The sequence below is a fragment of the Cricetulus griseus genome, chromosome 5 (genome assembly GCF_003668045.3).
Source record: "Cricetulus griseus strain 17A/GY chromosome 5, alternate assembly CriGri-PICRH-1.0, whole genome shotgun sequence".
In the NCBI taxonomy this organism is placed as follows: domain Eukaryota; kingdom Metazoa; phylum Chordata; class Mammalia; order Rodentia; family Cricetidae; genus Cricetulus; species Cricetulus griseus.
The window spans coordinates 143,428,838-143,450,181 of record NC_048598.1 but is presented as its reverse complement, the minus strand read 5'-3'; the positions used below and the strand labels follow the sequence as shown (position 1 = coordinate 143,450,181).

The 21,344-nt window shown below is 40.0% G+C and overlaps 1 protein-coding gene across 1 annotated transcript in view; it reads left to right on the top strand.

Moving 5' to 3' along the window:
- The first annotated feature begins 967 nt into the window (after nucleotides 1–967).
- The window catches only part of LOC100768570 (MIA SH3 domain ER export factor 2), a 78,421-nt gene continuing 58,044 nt past the window's right edge, over nucleotides 968–21,344 (top strand). Inside the window, exons 1-4 of the mRNA XM_027419641.2 lie at nucleotides 968–1,097; nucleotides 6,043–6,176; nucleotides 8,658–8,744; nucleotides 11,183–12,428. Of these exons, the coding sequence (XP_027275442.1) occupies nucleotides 983–1,097; nucleotides 6,043–6,176; nucleotides 8,658–8,744; nucleotides 11,183–12,428 (1,582 nt within the window). The 5' untranslated portion in view covers nucleotides 968–982. The remainder of the gene's footprint in view (nucleotides 1,098–6,042; nucleotides 6,177–8,657; nucleotides 8,745–11,182; nucleotides 12,429–21,344) is intronic.

The following is a 21,344-nucleotide window of genomic DNA, read 5'->3' as shown; positions in this document are numbered from 1 at the left end:
ACTTTGATCTTTTAAAGCAACAACAACATTCAAATAACTCGATGTTCATAACTTACTTTTAAATGACTTATGCTCACTATGAAGGAGAATACATTCTGAAATCACATTTCTACCTACAGGGAGCCTCCTTCCACTTTCAGAAATACACGTGTAATCTTTGACTTTGTTTGTTTGTTTGTTTTTCAAGCCAGGGTTTCTCTGTGGCTTTGGAGGCTGTTCTGGAACTAGCTCTTGTAGACCAGGCTGGTCTCGAACTCACAGAGATCCGCCTGCCTCTGCCTCCCGAGTGCTGGGATTTTAAAATTACATTTCTTATTTACACACACTCCTCTCTGCCAGTCTCTCTCTCTCTCTCTCTCTCTCTCTCTCTCTCTCTCTCTCTCTCTCTCTCTCCCTCCCTCCCTCCCTCCCTCCCTCTCTTTCTCTCATGTGTGTATGAATCCGTTCTGCCCTTCTATCCAGGCAATAGTAAACTCAGGTCATCAGCCTTCACGGTGAATGCTTTTATTCACTGCCTTATTCACTCATTTTCTGGCTCTATACCTTCTCTTTTGAAGTTAGAATGTGCATGCAGTAAATATTTGGTTTTGTACATGCTGACTGACCTGCCTGAAGACAATGGTAGAGATTAACTACCTTTCTGTGGCAGCTTTAAAAGCTGTGGTGCCGAGCAAAGGTGCCTTCAAGTGAGTCAGTTTCACATGGGGCTACTTTATAAAACATTAGTCCAACTAAAAATCCCTGTTAATTATTAAGCCCTTCTGTATTATCTGGCTAACTGACACTGCAGGTTGAGACCAGAGAGTGTTAATTCCTGAAGCTACCAGTACACCGACAAGAAAATGTAACTACGGAGGAACTGAAAATTACTCAATCTCTTCCTCTTGTACAAACGAAGAGAGTATCTGCTGTTTTGCTGGCATGTCTGTGACCTAACAAGCATTTTAATGCTTGTTTAGGATTCCTGGTGTCTTGTTTAACCATGGTGGAAATTAGTGTTCGAAGAATCCTTCTTTTGGTTGTTTCTCTGGCCAAGTGTCTGGAAGGTACAAAGCTGCTGGCTCACCTCAAAAAGTGTGGTGACTTGGAATGTGAAAGTAAGTTTTCTTCTTCGTTTTCACACTGAGTTCTGAAATTACATTAAATGTTACTGTGAGCCTGTATGATGAAATCAACAATAATAATATTGAGAAATAGTTGAATTATAAACTATAGTTTGATATGAAAAAGGAATTCTAGAAGCAAAATATTTTGTGATAGCATTATTATAAATTTAACATAGAAGACAAAAATAAGACTCGTATAGAAATATGTCAGAAATGGTATTAATCCATGTATCAAAAACTAAATAAAAACTTTTTTTTTTAAAAGATAATTGAGTTGTTTAAGAAGATATCAGGCAGTTTGGTAATTCACTATTTATAAAATTTCTACATTTTAGTTCCTATTTCACAATCAGGACTTTCTGATTCTCATGAGTTTCCCTGAAAATGTTTTTATTTCAAACATCATGATCTAGTTGTCTAAATTTTATCAAATGCTAATCATTTGTGTTAATTTATTATATAAAAATGTTAAAATAAGTGTTCTAATATAGATATATATGATTTATAACATTCAATATTAAATGCTCTTGCATTTCTATGATGAGAAATTAATTTCTACTTTGTTGTTTAAGAACTTACATTTAAAATTTTTGCCGGGCGTTGGTGGCCTTTAATCCCAGCACTCTGGAGGCAGAGGCAGGCAGATCTCTGTGAGTTCGAGGCCAGCCTGGTCTCCAGAGTGAGTGCCAGGATAGTCTCCAAAGCTACACAGAGAAACCCTGTCTTGAAAAACCAATAAATAATAAATAAATAAATAAATAAATAAATTTTTATTTTGTATATGGGTATTTTGCCTACAGGTATGTATGTATGTATGTATGCATGTATGTATGTATGTATGCAGGTATTATACAATATATGTGCCTAGTGCTCACGGAATTCAAAAGAGGGTATTGGATTCCCGGGCACTTGAATTACAGACAGTTATGAATTACATGGCAGTTATGACCTGCCATGTGGCTGCAAGAGCAGTATGTACTCTTAACCACTCATCATCTCTCCAGCTCCAAGAACTTAATTTTTTCTTATCCACACGATGATGCAGAATAACGTTATCCTGCTGAGTACAGTGGCACACATCTTTAGCCCCAGCAATCAGGAGGCAGAATCCGGCAGATCTCTAGTCCCAGGCCAGCTTGATCTACATAGAGAGTTCTTCATTTCAAAATAAAAGAATAACAAAAAACAGAGAAGGAAAATATTGTATCTTTATCTTAGATGTTGAAAATAACTTTTGTCTTTCCCACATGAAAGCTATTTCTAATTTTGCAAAAAATGTAAATTAAAATACAAAGTATAATCATATAAAACAAAAAATTGCCAACAGATATACAGGAAAGATCTACTTACCTTTATTCTATGTGTATCAGTGTTTTGCCTGCATGCATGTAAAGGCACTGGGTGTGTGCTTGGTTCCCTCAGAGGCCAGAGAAAGTACTGAATCCACTGGCTGGAGTCACAGATGGACAGCCACAATTTGGGTGCTGGGAACTGAACCCAGGTGCTCTAGGAGAGCAGCCAGTGCTCCCATTTTCTCAGCCATGTCTCCAGCCCCAGTCATTTTTTTTTCCCCCAAGACAGGGTTTCTTTGTGTAGCCTTGGCTGTCCTGAAACTCACACTGTAGATCAGGCTGACGTCTAACTCAGAGACCCACCTGCTTCTGCCTCCCAAGTACTGGGGTTAAAGGCCTGAGCCACCACTGCCTGGCCCGTTAGTAATATTTTTATGAATAAAAAATTTTGTAGCCTTTCTCAGAAGTCATTTGAAACATGCTCACAACATCTTTCTTTTCTTTTCCTTCCCTCCTTCCTTCCTTCCCTTTTTCCTTGTTTTGTTTTTTGGAGACAGTTTCTATACATAGTCATGGGTGTCCTGGAACTCTCTGTGTACACCAGGTTGGCCTTAAACTCACAGAGATCTGCCTGTATCTGCCTCCCAAGTTGCCGGGATTAAAGGGTTGCATCTCCAGTCCCTACCAACTACATGGCATTTCATAATAAAGGCCCTTTAATTTTTCTCTAATAACTGCGTGCTACATTTAATAATGTTTTTATTTATCCTTTGGCAAATTTCATCCATTTATACAATGTGCTTTTGATCAAGTCTACCCCATATCTCATTTCCAACTCCTCCTGCAGCCTCTGCAACATCCTCTCTCCAAATTCTCTTTTTTGATTTTAAAAAGAAAGTTCTTAAAAATTTATCCATTTTATTTTATGTGTGAGTGTTTTGTCTGCATGTATTTCTGCATACCACTTGCATGCCTGGTGCTGACAGAGGTCAGAGGAGGGCATGAAACCCCCTGGAACTGGCGTTACAGATCCTTGAGAACCACCACGTGTTCCATACCATCAGAGCATGTGTAACCTTTCAGTGGCCACACCCCTGGAGAAAAATGACTCTCTTCCTTCAGAAGCCATGGACTCCTTAGCTCCTCCATTAGCAGCAGGGGCCTTATTAGCCCATCCCTGCTCTGTTTTGGGATGTCAATGGCTTGATCTTGTACAGGTCTTTGGTGAGTGTGGCAGCCGCATCACATCCAGAAGATGGCATTTCAAAATGCAAAAGATGATTAGTTTAAATGTAAGAATTTTGCAAGTGATATTTTTATGCACAATCCTTTTTTCTTTTGGAAAAGTCATTCAATATGTAGAGAAGTCTGAGACCTCAGTACTTTACAGTGACAATGCCACTTCGCGTTATAGCATTACTTTAATATCTTTAGAGTCCAATGGAAATTCAAGTTCATAGTAGTAATTTATACTGCTATTTTAACTCCTATTGAAGGACTTCATCAGTAGTATGCTTTTAAATTTCACACATTATATGGTATGTATGTTTAGACACTGATGGGCTGAATCAAGCATATGTGATATACTCAGAGTTATTGAGGGCCTACTATATCTCCAGGGTATGTGTTTTAATACAATGTATTTTAAAAGTAACAAAGCACAATGTCAGCTGTTTCTTACTCTGTAGGAATAGTCATTTTATTTAATAATGACAACACAAATGAAGGTGAAACAATAGTGATATAAAATTGTTAGGATAGCAGGTATTGCTGCAGTTCAGACTCAGAGAGGAAGCAAGGTATGAGCTAAGCAAGAAGAGAGATGGACTTCTTTCTGGGCAGAGGGAAGATAGACACTTAGGATAAAGAAGGTGATGTTGCAGTGAAAAAAAATCCCAGGGTAGATCTAGCCAACCAGAGCCTTAGCTGGCCCCCTAGGCCTTAGCTAAAGGCTCACTTGTTAGAATGAAATGGGGTTGTTTACTTTACAGACCAGCACTGAGGACTTAACAGAATGAAAATATAATGCTTACGAATGTAAAGATACCAGAAAGAAAGCCAGCATCCTACACACAGCGTCCTCAGTGGTGACTCCTCTGAGGACAACAAGCTGGAGCGCAGCCCTGAATTTGTGCAAACAGGAGAGATTGCTTAAAATAGGGAAGGACACAGGCTTCAGAGATGGATCTGTAGTTAAGAGCGCTTACTGCTCTTGCAGAGAACCTGGGTTTTCAGTTCCCAGCACCTACATGGCAGTGTACAACCACCTATAGATCCCCTTCTAGTGGATCTGGTACCCTCTCTGGCCTTTGTGAGCACCAGGCACACACATTTGGTACACAGAAATACATGCAAGCAAAACACTCAAACACATAAAATAAAATATAAACATCTTAAAGATGGAAAACACAATAAGGAAGGGAGAGCCTTGCGATGACTCAGTGGGTAAAGGCACTTGCTGCCAACCCTGACAACCTGAGTTCAAAAGACAACCAGGATCCACAGGATATAAGGAGAGAATTGACCCACAAAAGTTGTATTCTGACCTCTACATGTGCATTACATGTATACACACACACACACACACACACACACACACACACACACACACACACAAATGCGTGCTTGAGCATGTGCAGTAATTTAAGTTAAAAAAAAATAGATAAGTGGGATCAGGTTGTAAATAATCTTAAATACTGTGCCAAAAAATCTGGATTTGAATCTGTGTGTAGTGAAAAGTTTATTTTGGTTTTTGAGATCATAATATCAGTAAATTAGCATTTCAAACTTTATTATTATTATTATTATTGTTGTTGTTGTTATTATAGAACTAGCCTATGGTAATTTGAATGTAATTGTCCCTCATAAGCTCATAGAGAGTGGCACTATTAGGAGATGCAGCTTTGTTAGAGTAGGCATGGCCTTGTTGGAGGAAGTGTGTCACTGTGGGGGTGACTTTGAGGTTTCTTATGCTCAAGATACCACCTAGTGTCACAGCACCATGTCGGCCTGCACACCACCATTCCCCCCACCATGATGATAATGGACTCTGAACTGTAAGCCACCCCAATTAAATGAGTTGCTGTGGTCATGGTATCTCTTCACAGCAATAGAAATCCCAAGACATGGCCCAAACTATTGAAATCCTCCTGCCTCAGCTTCATGAGTGCTACAATTACAGGTGTGAACTATTAGGCCCAGCTATCATTTCCCAATTTAAAGGATGAGCTTGGTGTTGGTGGTGCACACCTTTAATCCCAGCACTTGGGAGGCAGAGGCTGGTGGATCTCTGTGAGTTTGAGGCCAGCCTGGTTTACAGAGCTGGTTCCAGAACTGCCAGAGCTGTTACTCACAGAAACCCTGTCTCGGAAAACCAAACCAAACAAACACGAAACAAAAAAAGGAAAACAAAATCCAAAAGCAAAACCAAAACACAAAACTAAAAGAACAGATTGAAGAAAGGCAAAATGGATGGAAGAGTCAAGTCTGGTGGCATGTATCTATAATCTCAGCACTTGGACGAAGTGGAAGCAGGAAGATTTTAAGTTAGAGGTCAGTGTAGGACACATAGCAAGACCTTGCCTATAAGGTAAATAAGAAGCAATGACATTTCAAAGTGTGTGATTTTCTTTGTGTCTATGTAGCTTTAATCAGCAGAGTCTTAGCCCTGAGAGACCACACAGGACCTGACTGCCAGTACCTGAACTTCACTAAGGGTGACGAGATATCTGTTTATGTCAAACTTTCAGGAGAGAGAGAAGATCTGTGGGCAGGAAGTGTAAGTATCTAGTTTTAAGAACTGAATGCGGAATAAATGTCCAACTTGCATAAGGATACTCACTGTGAACTCTTATCACTGTATAAACATGAAAATCCTCATCACATTTAAGCAGGCAAACAAACAAAAAAATGAGCACATGCATGCCTTTCATCCAAGCACTCGGTACAAGGCCTGCCTGGTCTATATAGCAATTTCCAGACCAGCCAGGGCTCAAAAAAAAAAAAAAAAAATCACAAAATTTCAGTAAAAATATCTAAAATTTCTGTAAAAGGAGTTTTTGGGAAATAAGTTTGAGATGAAGGACTAAAGGGGTGCCTTGAGATTTTTTTTTTTTTACATAATATGCACAGTTTTAAGCTTAGCGTTTGTATTTATTTAGAAAGTCTTTAGGAGTACTGACATGTATAATAGCAACCACAATCATCTCTCTGTGCTGTCAGTGACCAAGTTTGAGAAAGACTGAGAAGTTAGTTGATCAGATTTCAAAGTATGCCTCTCTGCACAGAGAGGGCTGAACTGTGTTGTAGAGGTCAGCGGAACTCTGGTACTCTAGGGAAGAAAGGTATATAAGATTCCATGGAAAACAAAAGAATAACTGCACGATCTTTTATTTGGCCAAACTAAAAGCAGCCTAAACTATCTCTGAGGATAATAATTAATGTTTTCACTCGAAAAGATTTATATCTCTGCTGTGTATTATGTTTTGTAATAACGGCATGCTATGATAGATGAGTTTACCTCCAAGCTCAACAGACATGACCAATCTGATAGAGTCCCACATAGTTCCCACGTTGTGTATGTATCAGGTTCTTCCCCAATGCAGTCTCTAAGCTCACTGTCTGAGACAGTTTCATGTAGCCCAGGCCATCCATAAACTCCCAATATAGTTGAGGATGAGCCTGAATGCTAGATCTCTCCCATGTGGATGTTGCTGGTGTATAACATGATACCCGTCTGAGGGCATGGACTATATCTGAAACCTTCCTCTTCATACCAGGGCATGTGTAACCAGCCTTAGCCACTGGCCAGATTTGCTTTCTGTTCTACAGCTTCCAGGACTCCTTACTGCTTAGAATGGCTTTAAAAAACCAGTTTGTGTTTTGAATGCATCACAGAAATCTGATGCAGGTATAAGAAAATGACATAGTATAAGTCATAAGAGGCAAAGAAAACCACCTTTTTTGTTTACCAAGTATGAAAATAATAATTCTACACAAAATGCTGTTTAATGGATAAAATTCTGGGTGAAGTCTCAGTTGCTTTTAGTTTGGTACATTAAATGTTTAGTCTAATTGCTTCTCTGCCTTTTTGCTAAGATGAAGTAGAGATGGATGGCCTGTACTTAATAACCATTTAAGGACTCATAGACCATTTACAAATAGTCTATAGACTATGCAATATATACATTGCTATCACTATGTATTGTAAATGATGATTAACAGGGGAGCTAGAAGAATCATATTTAATGTGTGATAATGTGAGATCAGAAGACAGAAAATATCTGTGAAACTTTAACAGGCATAAGAAGGGCTCTTAGTGGTTAGGTGGTGACTTCACTCTTAGGGGACATCCTACTTGTGCTTGCATGTGCTTGAACTTGGTCAAGAGAATCTGTTACCAGGCTAGCTCAGAAAAACCAAAAGGAAGTACATCCTCCCTTGTGGACACACGAACCTTAACTACCTCGAGAAATTAATCTCCAGCTTCTGGGAGTTTAAATCCATTTCTTGGATGTGACACATTGAAAACTCCCAGTTTGTCGTATCCTCTGGAGTCTTCCCTAGTTGTCACCTGAATTGTTACCTTTTGATATCTCAAATAGAAAAGTGTGAATCTGCAGAACCTGAGCAAACAAGGTCGGTAGAAAATAAGGGAAGGCTTGGGCTGGAACAATGGCCAGGGGCTAACAACACTTGATACACTTCCAGAGGATGTGGGTTTGGTTCCCAGTATCCACATGGCCACTCAGAACTGTCTGTAACTCCAGTTCTAGGGGATCTGATGGCCTCTTCTGGTCCCCACAGTTACTACAGGCAAAACACCCATACAGATAAAATAAAAACACATAAATCTTAAAAAAAAAAAAAAAAAAAGGAGAGAAGGAGAGTAGATAGTACAGTTCTCATACTGGAGTTTGTGACAGTGGCATCTTACAGTATAGGTCATTAGGCCCTAAGTTGATATCATTCCATCCAATAACAAAAATAAATAAGGCCTCAGTCAGGCATGTTGTTTGATTGTTGTTAGTTCTTTTGGCATTGGGGCATGAATCCAGGGCCCTGTGTATGCTAAGTAAGCACTTTACCACTTCATTATATTCCCAGTCCCCACTCATGATTTTTAGATGGCATTTGATAGCCATTTAATGTTTTGTGATTTAACGTAGCTCACAGCCAAGGTCACAGAGCAAAATGAAGCTCAATGTTATTACTGCTTCAATTATTTTTCCTTTATAGCCGTTATTCTTTGTTTTGATAGAAAGGAAAGGACTTTGGATTTTTTCCCAGAGATGCAGTCCAGATTGAAGAGGTGTTCATATCTGAAGAAGTCGAAATGCCAACTAAAGTGAGTAAACTCATCCTCACCTATTAATTGAATTAAAAAATTCTCGGAAAAAATGGCTTCCTTGGAATAAATGTTTATCAGTTGTGTACCTCATTTAGCAACTGTAACAAACTGTTATTAAGAACTTGTTCTTGGTATGGTTTGGGTATGTGACTACAATGAGATAAAACAGGATTGATGACAGCTAAAGACTTTGGTTTCTGAGCAATTAACGGGACAATAGAGTACAGCAGTTTAAAGAGTGAATTCTGGGTGGCAGCCTTTAATTCCAAATCATGTTAAGCTTGGTAATGGGGCTGGAGAGATGGCTCTGGGGTTAAGAACACTGGCTGCTCTTCCAGAGGACTCAGGTTCAGTTCTCAGCATCCACATGACAGCTTAAGCTTGTCTGTCGCCGGGCGTTGGTGGCGCCTGCCTTTAATCCCAGCACTCTGGAGGCAGAGGCAGGCGGATCTCTGTGAGTTTGAGGCCAGCCTGGTCTCCAGAGCGAGTGCCAGGATAGGCTCCAAAGCTACACAGAGAAACCCTGTCTCGAAAAAACAAAAAAGAAAAACAACAAAAAAAGCTTTCTGTCACAGGGGACCTGACACCCTCACACCAATGCACATAAAATAAAACAATATATATACTCTCCAGAGACACACTCCAAATAAAATAATTAAGGAAAAGAGTATATAGAAAGGAAATACATAATAATAAATATATAAAAAAGGAAAAAGAATCAGAAAATGATATTTAAAATATATAAATTTGACTTGCCAATTTAATTCAGATTCCAGGTTTTACCACGAGTAAGGTCATCGTGAAGTAAGACTGTTTGCTTCCACAAACTGTCTATTGTTGGCACTGGGATTAGCTGTCTACTTCCTGCTAGATACTGGGCCCTGTCAATTCTATCTCTTTACAGTATCTGTAGCACATTCTCTTCTCTGTATTTCCACTCTTGCAGACCTCTTCCAAGGCGTTGCCATCCTTTTTCACCATTTTTTATTATTATTGTGCTTTATGTTCATGGTGAGGGAAGAGTCATTGCCATGGGCCTGTGGCAGTTAGAGGACAACTTTGAGGAGTCCGTTCTCTCCTTCAATAGCACCCACTCCCCTGGGAATGCTAAAAGCTTTTATCCATTCACACTACCCTCATGGCCTAATTACTTACCATGAGGGTCCATCTCCTAAGACTGTTGTAATTAGTTTCATATATGTGCTTTTGGGGGAAACATCTAAGATATATAGCCTGTGTCCTGAAATTACTGCACAAACGGGTGCATTCACTCAGTACACTCTTAGGAGGTGCCAGATTTTGTAGCTACTACACATATACCTTCTTGTCAGAATCTATTTGTAGAATATACTCAAAGCATTAACAATCTATGCTTCTCAACTATTTGATAACAAATAAAGCATACTCTAAGAGTTTTTTTCATTTAAGTTTATATCATTAATCCTTGGAAGTCAGTTTTTTTTTTTGTTTTTGTTTTTTGTTTTTTTTCGAGACAGGGTTTCTTTTTAGCTTTGCAGTCTGTCCTGGAACTCCTTCTACAGACTAGGACCTTGAACTAACAGAGATCCTCCTGCCTCTACCTCCCACCCCCACCCCCAGAATGCTGGGATGTATGCCTGGCAGGGAGTCATTTGTGATACCTGTGTTTGAGATTCAGAGACTTGATTTTAGGTTTTGCTCCGGGGTCAATATTTTTTTTTTCAATCTTTTACTTTATTTTATTTTTGAAATAGTCTTATTGACTTTGTGTGAGTGTATGCCACATGTTCAGGTGCCCAGGGAGGCAAAAAGAGGGTATTGGATTCCCTGGAACTAGCATTATAGGCAGTGAGTGAGCCACCTGATGTAGGTCCTGGAAACTGAAGCTCAGGTCTTCTGGTTTGTTTTCCTTTCTTTCTTTAAAGAAAGATGTATTTAGTATTCAGCATTCTGTCTCTGCACATATGCCTGCAGGCCAGCAGAGGGCACAAGATCTCATTACAGATGGTTGTGAGCCACCATGTGGTTGCAGGGAATGAACTGAGGACCTCTGGAAGAGCAGTCAGTGCTCTTAACCTCTGAGCCATCTCTCCAGCCCCTTGTCTTGTTTTTCAAGACAGGTTTCTCTTTGTAGCTCTGGCTATCCTGGAACTCACTCTGTAGCCCAGGCTGCTGTCCTGGAACTCAGATATTTGCCTGCCTCTGCCTCCTGAGTGCTGGGATTAAAAGCATGCACCACCATTGCCTGGCTGCCCCAAGTGTTCTTAATTGCTGAGCCATCTTTCCACCCAAAGACAAAGTCTTTCTATATAGATTAGCTAGCCTCAAATTCACAATCCTCCTGACTCAGTCTCCAAAATACTGGGCTTATAGGTGTGAAACAGCACACCTAGTTATAGACTGCTGTCTTAAAATGTTTAAGGAGATACATTTATGACTTTTTTTTTGTCTTTTAGGAATCTGACTTTCTTTGTCTGCTTGGAGAAGGCTACATATTTGGAAGTGAACATAGTGAGTTAAACAGCGAGGGTGATGGAAATATGTACCCATCTGAAGAAGATGAAGACCAAGAATATAATATATATGAAAGTGATTTTCAGCTAGAACCTGACTTTTATGCAGCTTCTGAAGGGACTTTGTTTGAAGACCAAATTTCAGCCTCAGAAGCTGGTGAAGAGTTCAGGGTTTCCAGTGAGTCTGCGGACTGGGATGAGACTGGACGTGTGGGCAATGGGGAGCAGGGTTACACTCCTGACCTGGACCATGCCTTGCCATCCCTAAGTACGTCTGAAACGCAAGGATGGTTTGGACTGGGGAAAGAAGAAGCCAAAGAGAAGGCTTTTGAAGCAGATACTGACCCCACACAAGAAAGCTCATTTCAAAGTAGAAAATTAACAGTGGAAGAGAATGACTTAGAGAAATTAAACAATGGTGAACCCCAAATGGAACTTGAGCAAGATCCAAAACCACAGTTTGATTCAGAGACACCAGAATTTAGTCCAGTGCCAGAGGAGCAGTATGAACTTGTGTCTGAGTCGGAGAACAGCCTTAAGCCTCAAGCCACTGGCTGGTTTGATAGTGGATTTACAAGGCTTTTAGGTTTTGGAGAGGAGGATGCAGGACTTGAGTTATTGTCCAAAGAAAGTAATCCGCCTTTACAAGATGTTCCGGATTCTGTTTCACCTGATGAAGAAGCCCCAGCTCCATTCAGAGAAATGTCAGCAGACAAGGAAGATACAGTCATTAATGACAACTCAACTCCTGGTCCGTCTTGGTTTGACTTTAGTTTTGGTATGCTAGGCCTTGCATATGCTGATGAAGACAAAAGGATTTCAGACAACAGGAAGCGTGAAGATGGAGAGGTAGATAATTACAAACATCCGGTAGCAGATGACATTGACCCTGGAAAGGAACAAGAAAGGGGAATGATAACAGTCGTGGAAACAGAAGATCAGGTAGGTAAGGAAAGGGCCCTGGAGAAGAGAGATGATTCCGATTCTATGCAATATCTCAAGAAGTTCTTCCATAACCCTTGGAGCTTCCAGAGTCTCCCAGAGGACCCAGAATTACCGTTGTCCACACAGATGCTGGATCAAGATAACAGAGCAGAAAATGACAAAACTGAAAGACTTTCCACTGAAAATTCTGCCACAGAGAGCATGAAAGATCCCGTGACGCTGGAGGACAGATACAGCCTGTCAGGTTGGTATGAGAAGACTTATAATGTATTCATTAATTTATTTTCATTAGTACCCATCGGATGAGAAGGTTCACGTTTGCACTGGGGAGACTGCTCAGTGGATTAAGCACCTGCTGCATAAGCACGATGAGGAATTTGGATCCTCCCCCCCCCCCCCCCGACAGATGAAGAACAGGGCAGGTATGGTGGCTACTTGTAAACTCAGCACCCAGGAGGCAGAGGCAGAGGAATACAGGGGCAAGCTGGCTGGCTAGACTAGCTGGAACTATTGAGTTCCAACTTCAGTGAGAGACCCTGCTTCAGTAAGTAAGGTACAGAGCACCGAGGAGGACAAAAGATGTTCACTCAGGCCTCTGCACTCGCACACTCCCACATAACCAAATACATACACACTCTCATTATTTGTTCACTTAATTTATTCTTCTCTTACATATTACATCCTGACCTTAGTTTCCCCTCCTTCCACTCTCCCTGCCACCTAACCTCCTTTCTCCCAGATCCAGCCCTCCTCCATTTCTCTTAAAAAAAAAAAAAAAAAAGAGTAGGCCTTCTAGGGATGTCAACTGAATATGACATAACAAGTTACAATAAGACTACACACACCTTGTATCAAGACTGGATGAGGTGACCCAGTAGTGGGAAAAGGGTCCCAAACGCAGGCAAAAGAGTCAGAGACACCTGCTGTACACACTGCCACTGTTAGGAGTCCCACAAGAACACTATCCTACACAGCCATAACATACGATCAGAGGACCTAGCCCAGACCCAGGCAGAGTCTGTGATTGTTGCTTCAGTCTCTTGAGAGCCCCTATGAGCCCTGCTTTGTTGATTCTGTAGGCCACATACACACTCTAAAAAGAAAAAAGTTCATGTTTTTCAGAACTATTTTTTTTTAAAATTTAGAAACAATCCTTTTACATATCAATCCCCACCCCCATTCCCTCTCCCTTCTATACTCCTATGTCCCCCGCTACCAACAGTCCCAACCCACCCCCACCTGCTCCCCAAGGATAGTGAGGCCTTGCATGGGGGATCATCAAAGTCTGTCACATCATTTGTGGGAGGGCCTAAGCCCTCCTCTGTGCATCTGGGCTGAAATAGTATCCCTCCATAAAGAATGAACTCCCAAAGTCCATTTGTACACTAGGGATAAATACTGGTTCCATTGTTAGAAGTCCCATAGACTGCCCAGGCCTCCTAACTGGCACTCACATTTAGAGGGCTTGGTTTGGTCCATTGCTGGTTCCCCAGGTATCTGACTGGGATCTGTAATCTCCCACTTGGTCAAGTCAGCTGTTTCTGTGGGTTTCTCCAGCATGGTCTTGACTCCTTTGCTCATCCCGCCTCCCTCTCTACAACTGGATTCCAGGAGTTTAGTGTTTAGCTCAGTGTTTAGCTATGGATCTCTGCTTCGGCTTCCATCAGCTACTGGATGAAGGCTCTAGGATGGCAATTAAGGTAGTCATCAATCTCATTATAGGGGAAGGGCATCAAAGGCAACCTCTCCACAACGACCTAGATTCTTAGTTGGGGTCATCTTTGTGGATCTCTGAACATTTCCATAGTGTCATATTTTTCTTTAAACCTATACTGGTTCTCTCTATTAAGGCATGTCTTTTCTTGCTCTCTTCTATTCCTCCCTTGATTCAGTCTTCCTGATCCCTCTTGTTGTCCGCCCCCCTCCTCTTCCCTTCTTTTTTTCTTACCTCCTTCCCCCTCCCCCATGCTCATTGCTCAGGAGTTCTTGTCCTTTTCCCCTTCTCCGGGGAACCACGTATTTCTCTCTTAGGGTCCTCCTGGTTTCCTAGCTTCTCTGGAGGTGTGGATTGTAGGCTAGTAATCCTTTGCTCTATGTCTAATATCCATATATGAGTGAGTACATACCATGCTTGTCTTTCTGTGACTGGGTTACCTCACTCAGGATGGTTTCTTCTAGTTCCATCCATTTGCCTTCGAATTTCACGATTTCATTGTTTTGTTTTGTTTTTTTCCCCACTGAGTAATAATCCACTGTGTAAAAGTACCACATTTTGTCCATCCATTCTTCAGTTGAGGGACATCTAGGTTGCTTCCAGGTTCTGGCTATTACAAACAATGGTGCTATGAACATAGTTGAACAGATGTCCTCATTGTACAAATGTGCATCCTTTGGGTATGTGCCTAAGAGTGGAATTGTTGGATCTTGAGGTGGACTGATTCCCATTTTCCTGAGAAACTGCAATAGTGATTTCCAAAGTAGCTGTACAAGTTGACACTCCCACCCACAGTGGAGGAGTGTTGCCCTTTCTACACATCTTCTACAGCATAGACTGTCATTGGTGTTTTTGATTTTAGCCATTCTGGCTGGTGTAAGATGGTATTTCAGAGTTGTTTTGATTTGCATTTCCCTGATGGCTATGGATATTGAGCACTCCTTCCCTCCCTCCCTCCCTCCCTCGTGTTTTCGAGACAGTTCCTATATTGCTTTGGAGCCTGTCTGTCACTCACTCTGTAGACCAGGCTGGCCTCAAACTCAAAGAGATCCACCTGCCTCTGCCTCCCAAGTGCTAGGACTAAAGGTGTGTGCCACCAACACCCAGCTTGTTGAACACTTTCTTAAGTGTCTTTCAGCTATTTTAGATTCCTCTGTTGAGAATTCTCTATTTAGTTCTGCACCCCACTTTTTTAATTGGATTGTTTGGTGTTTTGGTGACTAGTTTATTGAGTTCTTTGTATATTTTGGAAATCAGCCCTTTGTCAGATGTGAGGTTAGTGAGGATCTTTTCCCATTCTGTGGGCTGCCATTTTGTCTTGTTGACTATTGTCTGACAGATGCTTCTCAGTTTCTGAAGGTCCCATTTATTAATTGTCGATCTCAGTTTCTGGGATACTGGCATTATGTTCAGGAAGCAGTCTCCTGTACGAATAGGTTCAAGGGTACCTCCCACTTCCTCTTCTAAGAAGTACAGTGTGGCTGGATTTATATTGACGTCTTTGATCCATTTGAACTTAAGTTTTGTACATGATGTTAGATAAGAATCTATCTGAAGTCTTCTACATGTCAGCATCCAGTTATGCCAGCACCATTTGTTGAAGATGCTTTCTTTTTTTCATTGTTATAATTTTAGCTTCCTTGTCAAAAATCAGGTGTTCATGGTGTGTGGGTTAATATCTGGATTTTCAATTCGATTCCATTGGTCTACCTGCCTATTTTTGTGCCAATACCAAGCTGTTTTCAGGACTATAGCTCTATGATAGAACTTGAAATCAGGAATAGTGATGCCTCTGGAAGTTCCTTTATAGTGCAGGGTTGTTTTGGCTACCCTGGGGTTTTTTTTTCCATATAAAATTGAGTATTGTTCTTTCAAGGTCTGTGAAGAATTTTGCTGGGATTTTGCTGGGGATTGCATTGAATCTGTAGATTGCTTTTGGCAAGATTGCCATTTTTACTATGTTGATCCTACCTATCCAAGAGCATGGGAGATCTTTCCATTTTCTGGTATCTTCTTTAATTTCTTTCTTTAAAGACTCAAAGCTCTTGTCATACAGGTCTTTCCCTTGTTATGGTTAGCATTACCTCAAGATATTTTGTGTTGTTTGTGGTTATTGTAAAGGGTGATATTTCTCTGATTTCTTTCTCAGCCCATTTATTGTCTGTATATAGTAGGGCTACTGATTTTTTTTTAGTTAATTTTGTATCATGCCACTTTGCTGAAGGTGTTTATCAGCTGTAGGAGTTCCCTGGTATAGTTTCTCAGGTCTAAACTATCATATCATTTGCAAATAGTGAAAGTTTGACTACTTCATTTCCAAATTGTATCCTCTTGATCTCCTTTTGTTGTCTTATTGCTCTATCTAGGACTTCAAGTACAATATTGAAGAGATATGGAGAGAGTGGACAGCCTTGTCTTATTCCTGATTTTAGAGGAATCATGTTGAGATTTTCTCCATTTAGTTTGATGTTGGCTGTTGGTTTACTATATATTGCTTTTATTATGTTTAGGTATGTTCCTGTTATCCCTGATCTCTCTAAGACCTTTATTGTAAAGGGGTGTTGAATTTTGTCAAAGGCTTTTTCAGCATCTAGTGAGATGATCATGTGGTTTTTCTTTTTCAGTTTGTTTATATGGTGGATTACATTGATGGATTTTTGTATTTGGAACCATCCTTGCATCCCTGGAATGAATGAAGCCTACTTGATCATGATGGATGATTTTTCTGATGTGTTCTTGAAGTCAATTTGCCAGTATTGAGTATTTTTGCATCAATGTTCATGAGGAAGATTTGTCTGTAGTTGTCTTTCTAAGTTGTATCTTTGTATGGCTTGGGTACCAAGGTAATTGTAGAGTTTGGCAATGACCCTTCTGCTTCTATTGTGTGGAACAGTTTGAGGAGTATTGGTATTAGATCTTCTTTGAATTTCTGGTAGAATTCTGCACTGAAACTATCTGGCCCTGGGCTCTTTTTGATTGGGAGACTTTTGATGACTGCTTCTATTTCATTAGGGGTGATAGGTCTATTTAAATTGCTTATCTGTTCATGATTTAATTTTGGTGTGTGGTGTCTATCCAGAAAATTGTCCCTTTCTTTTAAATTTTCAAATTTTGTGGAGTACAGGTTTTCAAAGTATGACCTGATGAATCTCTGGATTTCCTCTGTGTCTGTTGTTATGTCCCCATTTTCATTTTTGATTTTGTTAATTTGCATGCTCTCTCTCAGCCTTTTGGTTAGTTTGGATAAAGGTTTGTCTATTTTGTTGATTTTCTCCAAGAACCAACTCTTTGTTTTATTTGTTTCTACTTTATTGCTTTCTGCCCTCAATTTGATTATTTCCTGGTGTACTCCTCCTGGGTAAGTTTGCTTCTTTTTGTTCTAGAGCTTTCAGTTTTGTGCTGTTAATTCTCTAGTGTGACTATTCTCCAGTTTCTTCATGTGGGTGCTTAGTGCTATGAATTTTCCTCTTAGCACTGCTTTCCAAATGTCCCATAAGTTTGGGTAGGTTGTGTCTTCATTCTCATTGAATTCTAGGAAGTCTTTAATTTCTTCCTTCATTTCTTCCTTGACCCAGGAATGATGCAATTGGGAATTGTTCAATTTCCATGAGCTTGTAGGGTTTCTGCAATTTGTGTTGTTGTTGAATTCTAACTTTAAAGCATGGTGGTCTGATAGGATACAGGGGGTTATTCCTTTTTTTTTTTTTTTTTTTTATCTGTTGCGGTATGCTATGCTTCCAAGTATGTAGTTAATTTTAGAGAAGATTCCATGTGGGGCTGAGAAGAAGTTATATTCTTTTGTGTTTGAATGTAATGTTCTATAAATGTCTGTTAAACCCAATTGGGTCATACCTTATGTTAGTTTCTTTCTTTCTTTGTTATGTTTCTCTCCGGTGGTCCTGTCTAGTGGTGAGTGGGGTGTTGAAGTCTCCCACTATAAGTGTGTGGGGTTTTATGTGTGATTTAAGCTTTAGTAATGTTTCTTTTATGAATGTGAGTGCCTTTGTATTTCGGGCATAGATGTTCAGAATTGAGACTTCATCTTGATGGACTTCTCCTGTGATGAGTATGAAATGCCCTTCTTCATCTCTTTTGATTGATTTTTAGTCTGAAGTCTAATTTGTTAGATATTAGGATTGCTACACCAGCTTCTTCCTTGGGTTCATTTGATTGGAAAATCTTTTCCCAACCCTTTACTCTGAGGTAATGTCTGTCTTTGAGGTGAGGTGTGTTTTTTGTATGCAGCAGAAGGATGGATTCTGTCTTCTTATCCATTCTGTTAGACTGTGTCTTTGTATAGTGAGTTAAGACCATTGATATCAAGGGGTACTAGTAACCACTGGCTGTTAATTCTTGTTTGTTTTGGATTTGTTGTTGTTGGTAGTGTGTGGATTTCCCCTCTCCCTCTTTTTTCTTTTGGTGTTTGGTAAAGTGGGATTATCTATTGCCTATGTTTTTCTGGTTGTAGTTAACTTTCTTGGGTTGGAGTTTTCCTTCCAGTACTTTCTGTAGGTCTGGATTTGTGTGTATGTAGTATTTAAATCTGGTTTTGTCATGGAATATCTTGTTTTTTCCATTTATAGGGATTGAAAGCTTTGCTGGGTATAGTAGTCTGGGCTGGCATCCTTAGTCCCTTAATGTTTGTAGAACATATATCCAGGACCTCTGGCTTTCAGAGTTTCCACTGAGAAGTTGGGTATAATTCTGATAGGTCTGCCTTTATATGTTACTTGGCCTTTTTCCTTTGCTGCTCCTAATATTTTTTCTTTATTCTATAAGCTTGGTGTTTTGTTTATTATGTGGTGAGGGGACTTGTTTTTGTGGTTCAGTCTATTTGGTGTTCTGTAAGCTTCTTGGACTTTCATAGGCATGCCTGTCTTTAGGTTGGGAAAGTTTTCTTCTATGATTTTGTTGAATATGTTTTCTGTATCTTCAAGCTATATTTCTTCACCTTCTTCTATACCTATTATTCTTAGGTTTGGTCTTTTCACGGTAGCCCATATTTCCTGTAACTCAAGTTTCTGGTTGTCCCTTTATGTTCTCTCTCTCTCTCTCTCTCTCTCTCTCTCTCTCTCTCTCTCTCTCACACACACACACACACACACACACACACATTTTTTTCAAGACAGAGTGTCTCTGTAGCTTTGGAGGCTGTTCTGAGACTCACTCTGTAGATCAGGCTGGCCTCGAACTCAGAGATTCATGTGCCTCTGCCTCCCAAGTACTGGGATTAAAGTCGTGTGCTATCAACACCTAGATACTTTTTTTGAGTTTTTAAGACAAGGCTTGGCTATGCAGCCTAGGCTGTCCCTGAACTCATAATTCTCCTGTCTTAGCCTCATGAGTGCTTGATTACAGGAGTGTACCTCCATGCTTGGTTGATAACATGGATTTTTATTTAAACAGATGTGATTTCTGAGGGAACAAAAGGTAGTGATAAATTTCATAGTTTCCTGAGATTGCTTTCAGTAATTTGACATTCTTATTTTGCCAAAGCAGTTTGTGAACCTTCTGAAATCACCAAAGGAAAAGTAATCTTGGGTGAGAGTTTTCTTTTGCCTGAAGTGGTCTCAGCCAAAATGATCTAAAATACAGCTTAGTATTGTGTTTAACTTAATTTCTCAACACAGCCTTGTCCTGTGTTTGGCTTGAAAGAGAAAAGAAGCGCTTGGGTGTACAAACTCATGGCAGCATGGATTTCACAGTTGCTTTTTTGTATTTTTACAATGTCTGTATCTTCCATGCACAGAACCAACACAGAACTACACATTGTTTTACCTCTGCCAATGTTTCTTGTTTGTTTCTTTGAGACAGGGTCTCATGTAGCTCAGGCTAGCCTTAACCTCACTAGCAGAGGATAGCCTTCAGGTCGTCATCCTCCTACCTTCACCTCCCAAGTGTTGGCTTTATAGGTATGCACCATAATCCCTGGCTAAGACTTTTTTTTTTTTTACTTTGTGTTACACAACACCTTCTAGCATGAGTCACTAACATAATGTACTCTAAATACAAGATGAACCCAGAGCTGTATGTGGTTGTGCATCTCTATAATCCAGCACTGGGAAGGTTTAGACAAGAGCACATCCTGTGTGAAACCATGATGCACTTCAGAGTGACGCCCTGCTCCAATAAGTAAATACATCAAGTATATAATATAAGACATTGTGTTAGTTAAGAAGGATTCCTCTGAAATTTTCAGTTGATATAAAGGATGGTTTGACTGTGGGATTTTAAAAGCCTTTTTTGTTTTTGTTTTCTTTTTTGTTTTTTGTTTTCAAGACAGGTTCTCTCTGCATAGCTCTGGTTGCCCTGGAACTTGCTCTGTAGACCAGGCTGGGCTTGAACTCACAAAGATCCACCTATCTTTGCTGGGATTAAAGGTGTGTGCCACCACTGCCTGACTTTAAAAGCCTTTTAAAAAGTAATGGCTTTTCTTAATATGCTCCCTCAACTATGTAGTATGGTATCGTATATACTAATGGAATGGAATAGACATGGAGTTCCAGGGACAACCAATGCCAGGCTTGGTGGCTCACATCTTTAATCCCAGCACTAGGAGGGCAGAGACAGGCAGATCTCTGGTTCAAGGTCAGTCTGGTCTGTAAAGTAAGTTTCAGGACAGGCCAGGTAACACAGAGAAAGCCTGTCTTGAAAAAATGTAAAAACAAACAAAAGAGAACAGAAAGGGACAAACAAGGATGGAATTTGAATTTGATGAATCATCAAAAGAACATAAAAAAAAAAAGCAATGTGTGACATTTGATTGGCACTTTGTCATTTTCAAATTTCTTCCTAATAGTGTAGTGATGCTGGCCTTTTTTTGTATAAATATTTGATCTGCAAGACTCGCATTGTACAAGGAAAGTATTGACTCCTGCAAAAGGCCTCTGACCTCCACACGTGTGCTGTGCACACATGCATCTATGCTTGAGCGATAGTAATTTTTATATTTTGTGGTGCATATTAGTACATACACATGATGTAGTGGGTTCAGTTTTGGAACTTGGAAATCAATTACTGTAAATTCTAGTATGGCTTTTCTTGTTGTAACTATTTGTTCTATTTATGAAGTAGAATGAGCTACCAGTATTAAGCATCCTGTAGATACTGTAAATAATTTTGGTCATTCTGACTCCCTGGTTATCTAACAGATAAAGTAAGCAAGATCTGTTTCATTGAGTGATGTCTGCATATTTTGTCTTTTTGGATACATGTTTCTAACAGGAATAAAATTTTTTATTATTATTATTATTATTATTTTTTTTTTGAGACAGGGTTTCTCTCTGTAGTCTTTGCTGACCTGGAACTCGCTCTGTAAACCAACGCGGCCTCAAACTTAGAGATTCACCTGCCTCTGCCCCCTAGTGTGGGGATCAAAGAATGTACTACCATGCCTGGCAGAAATCTTTTTTTTTTAAATTAATTTTATTATTGTATTTATGTGAG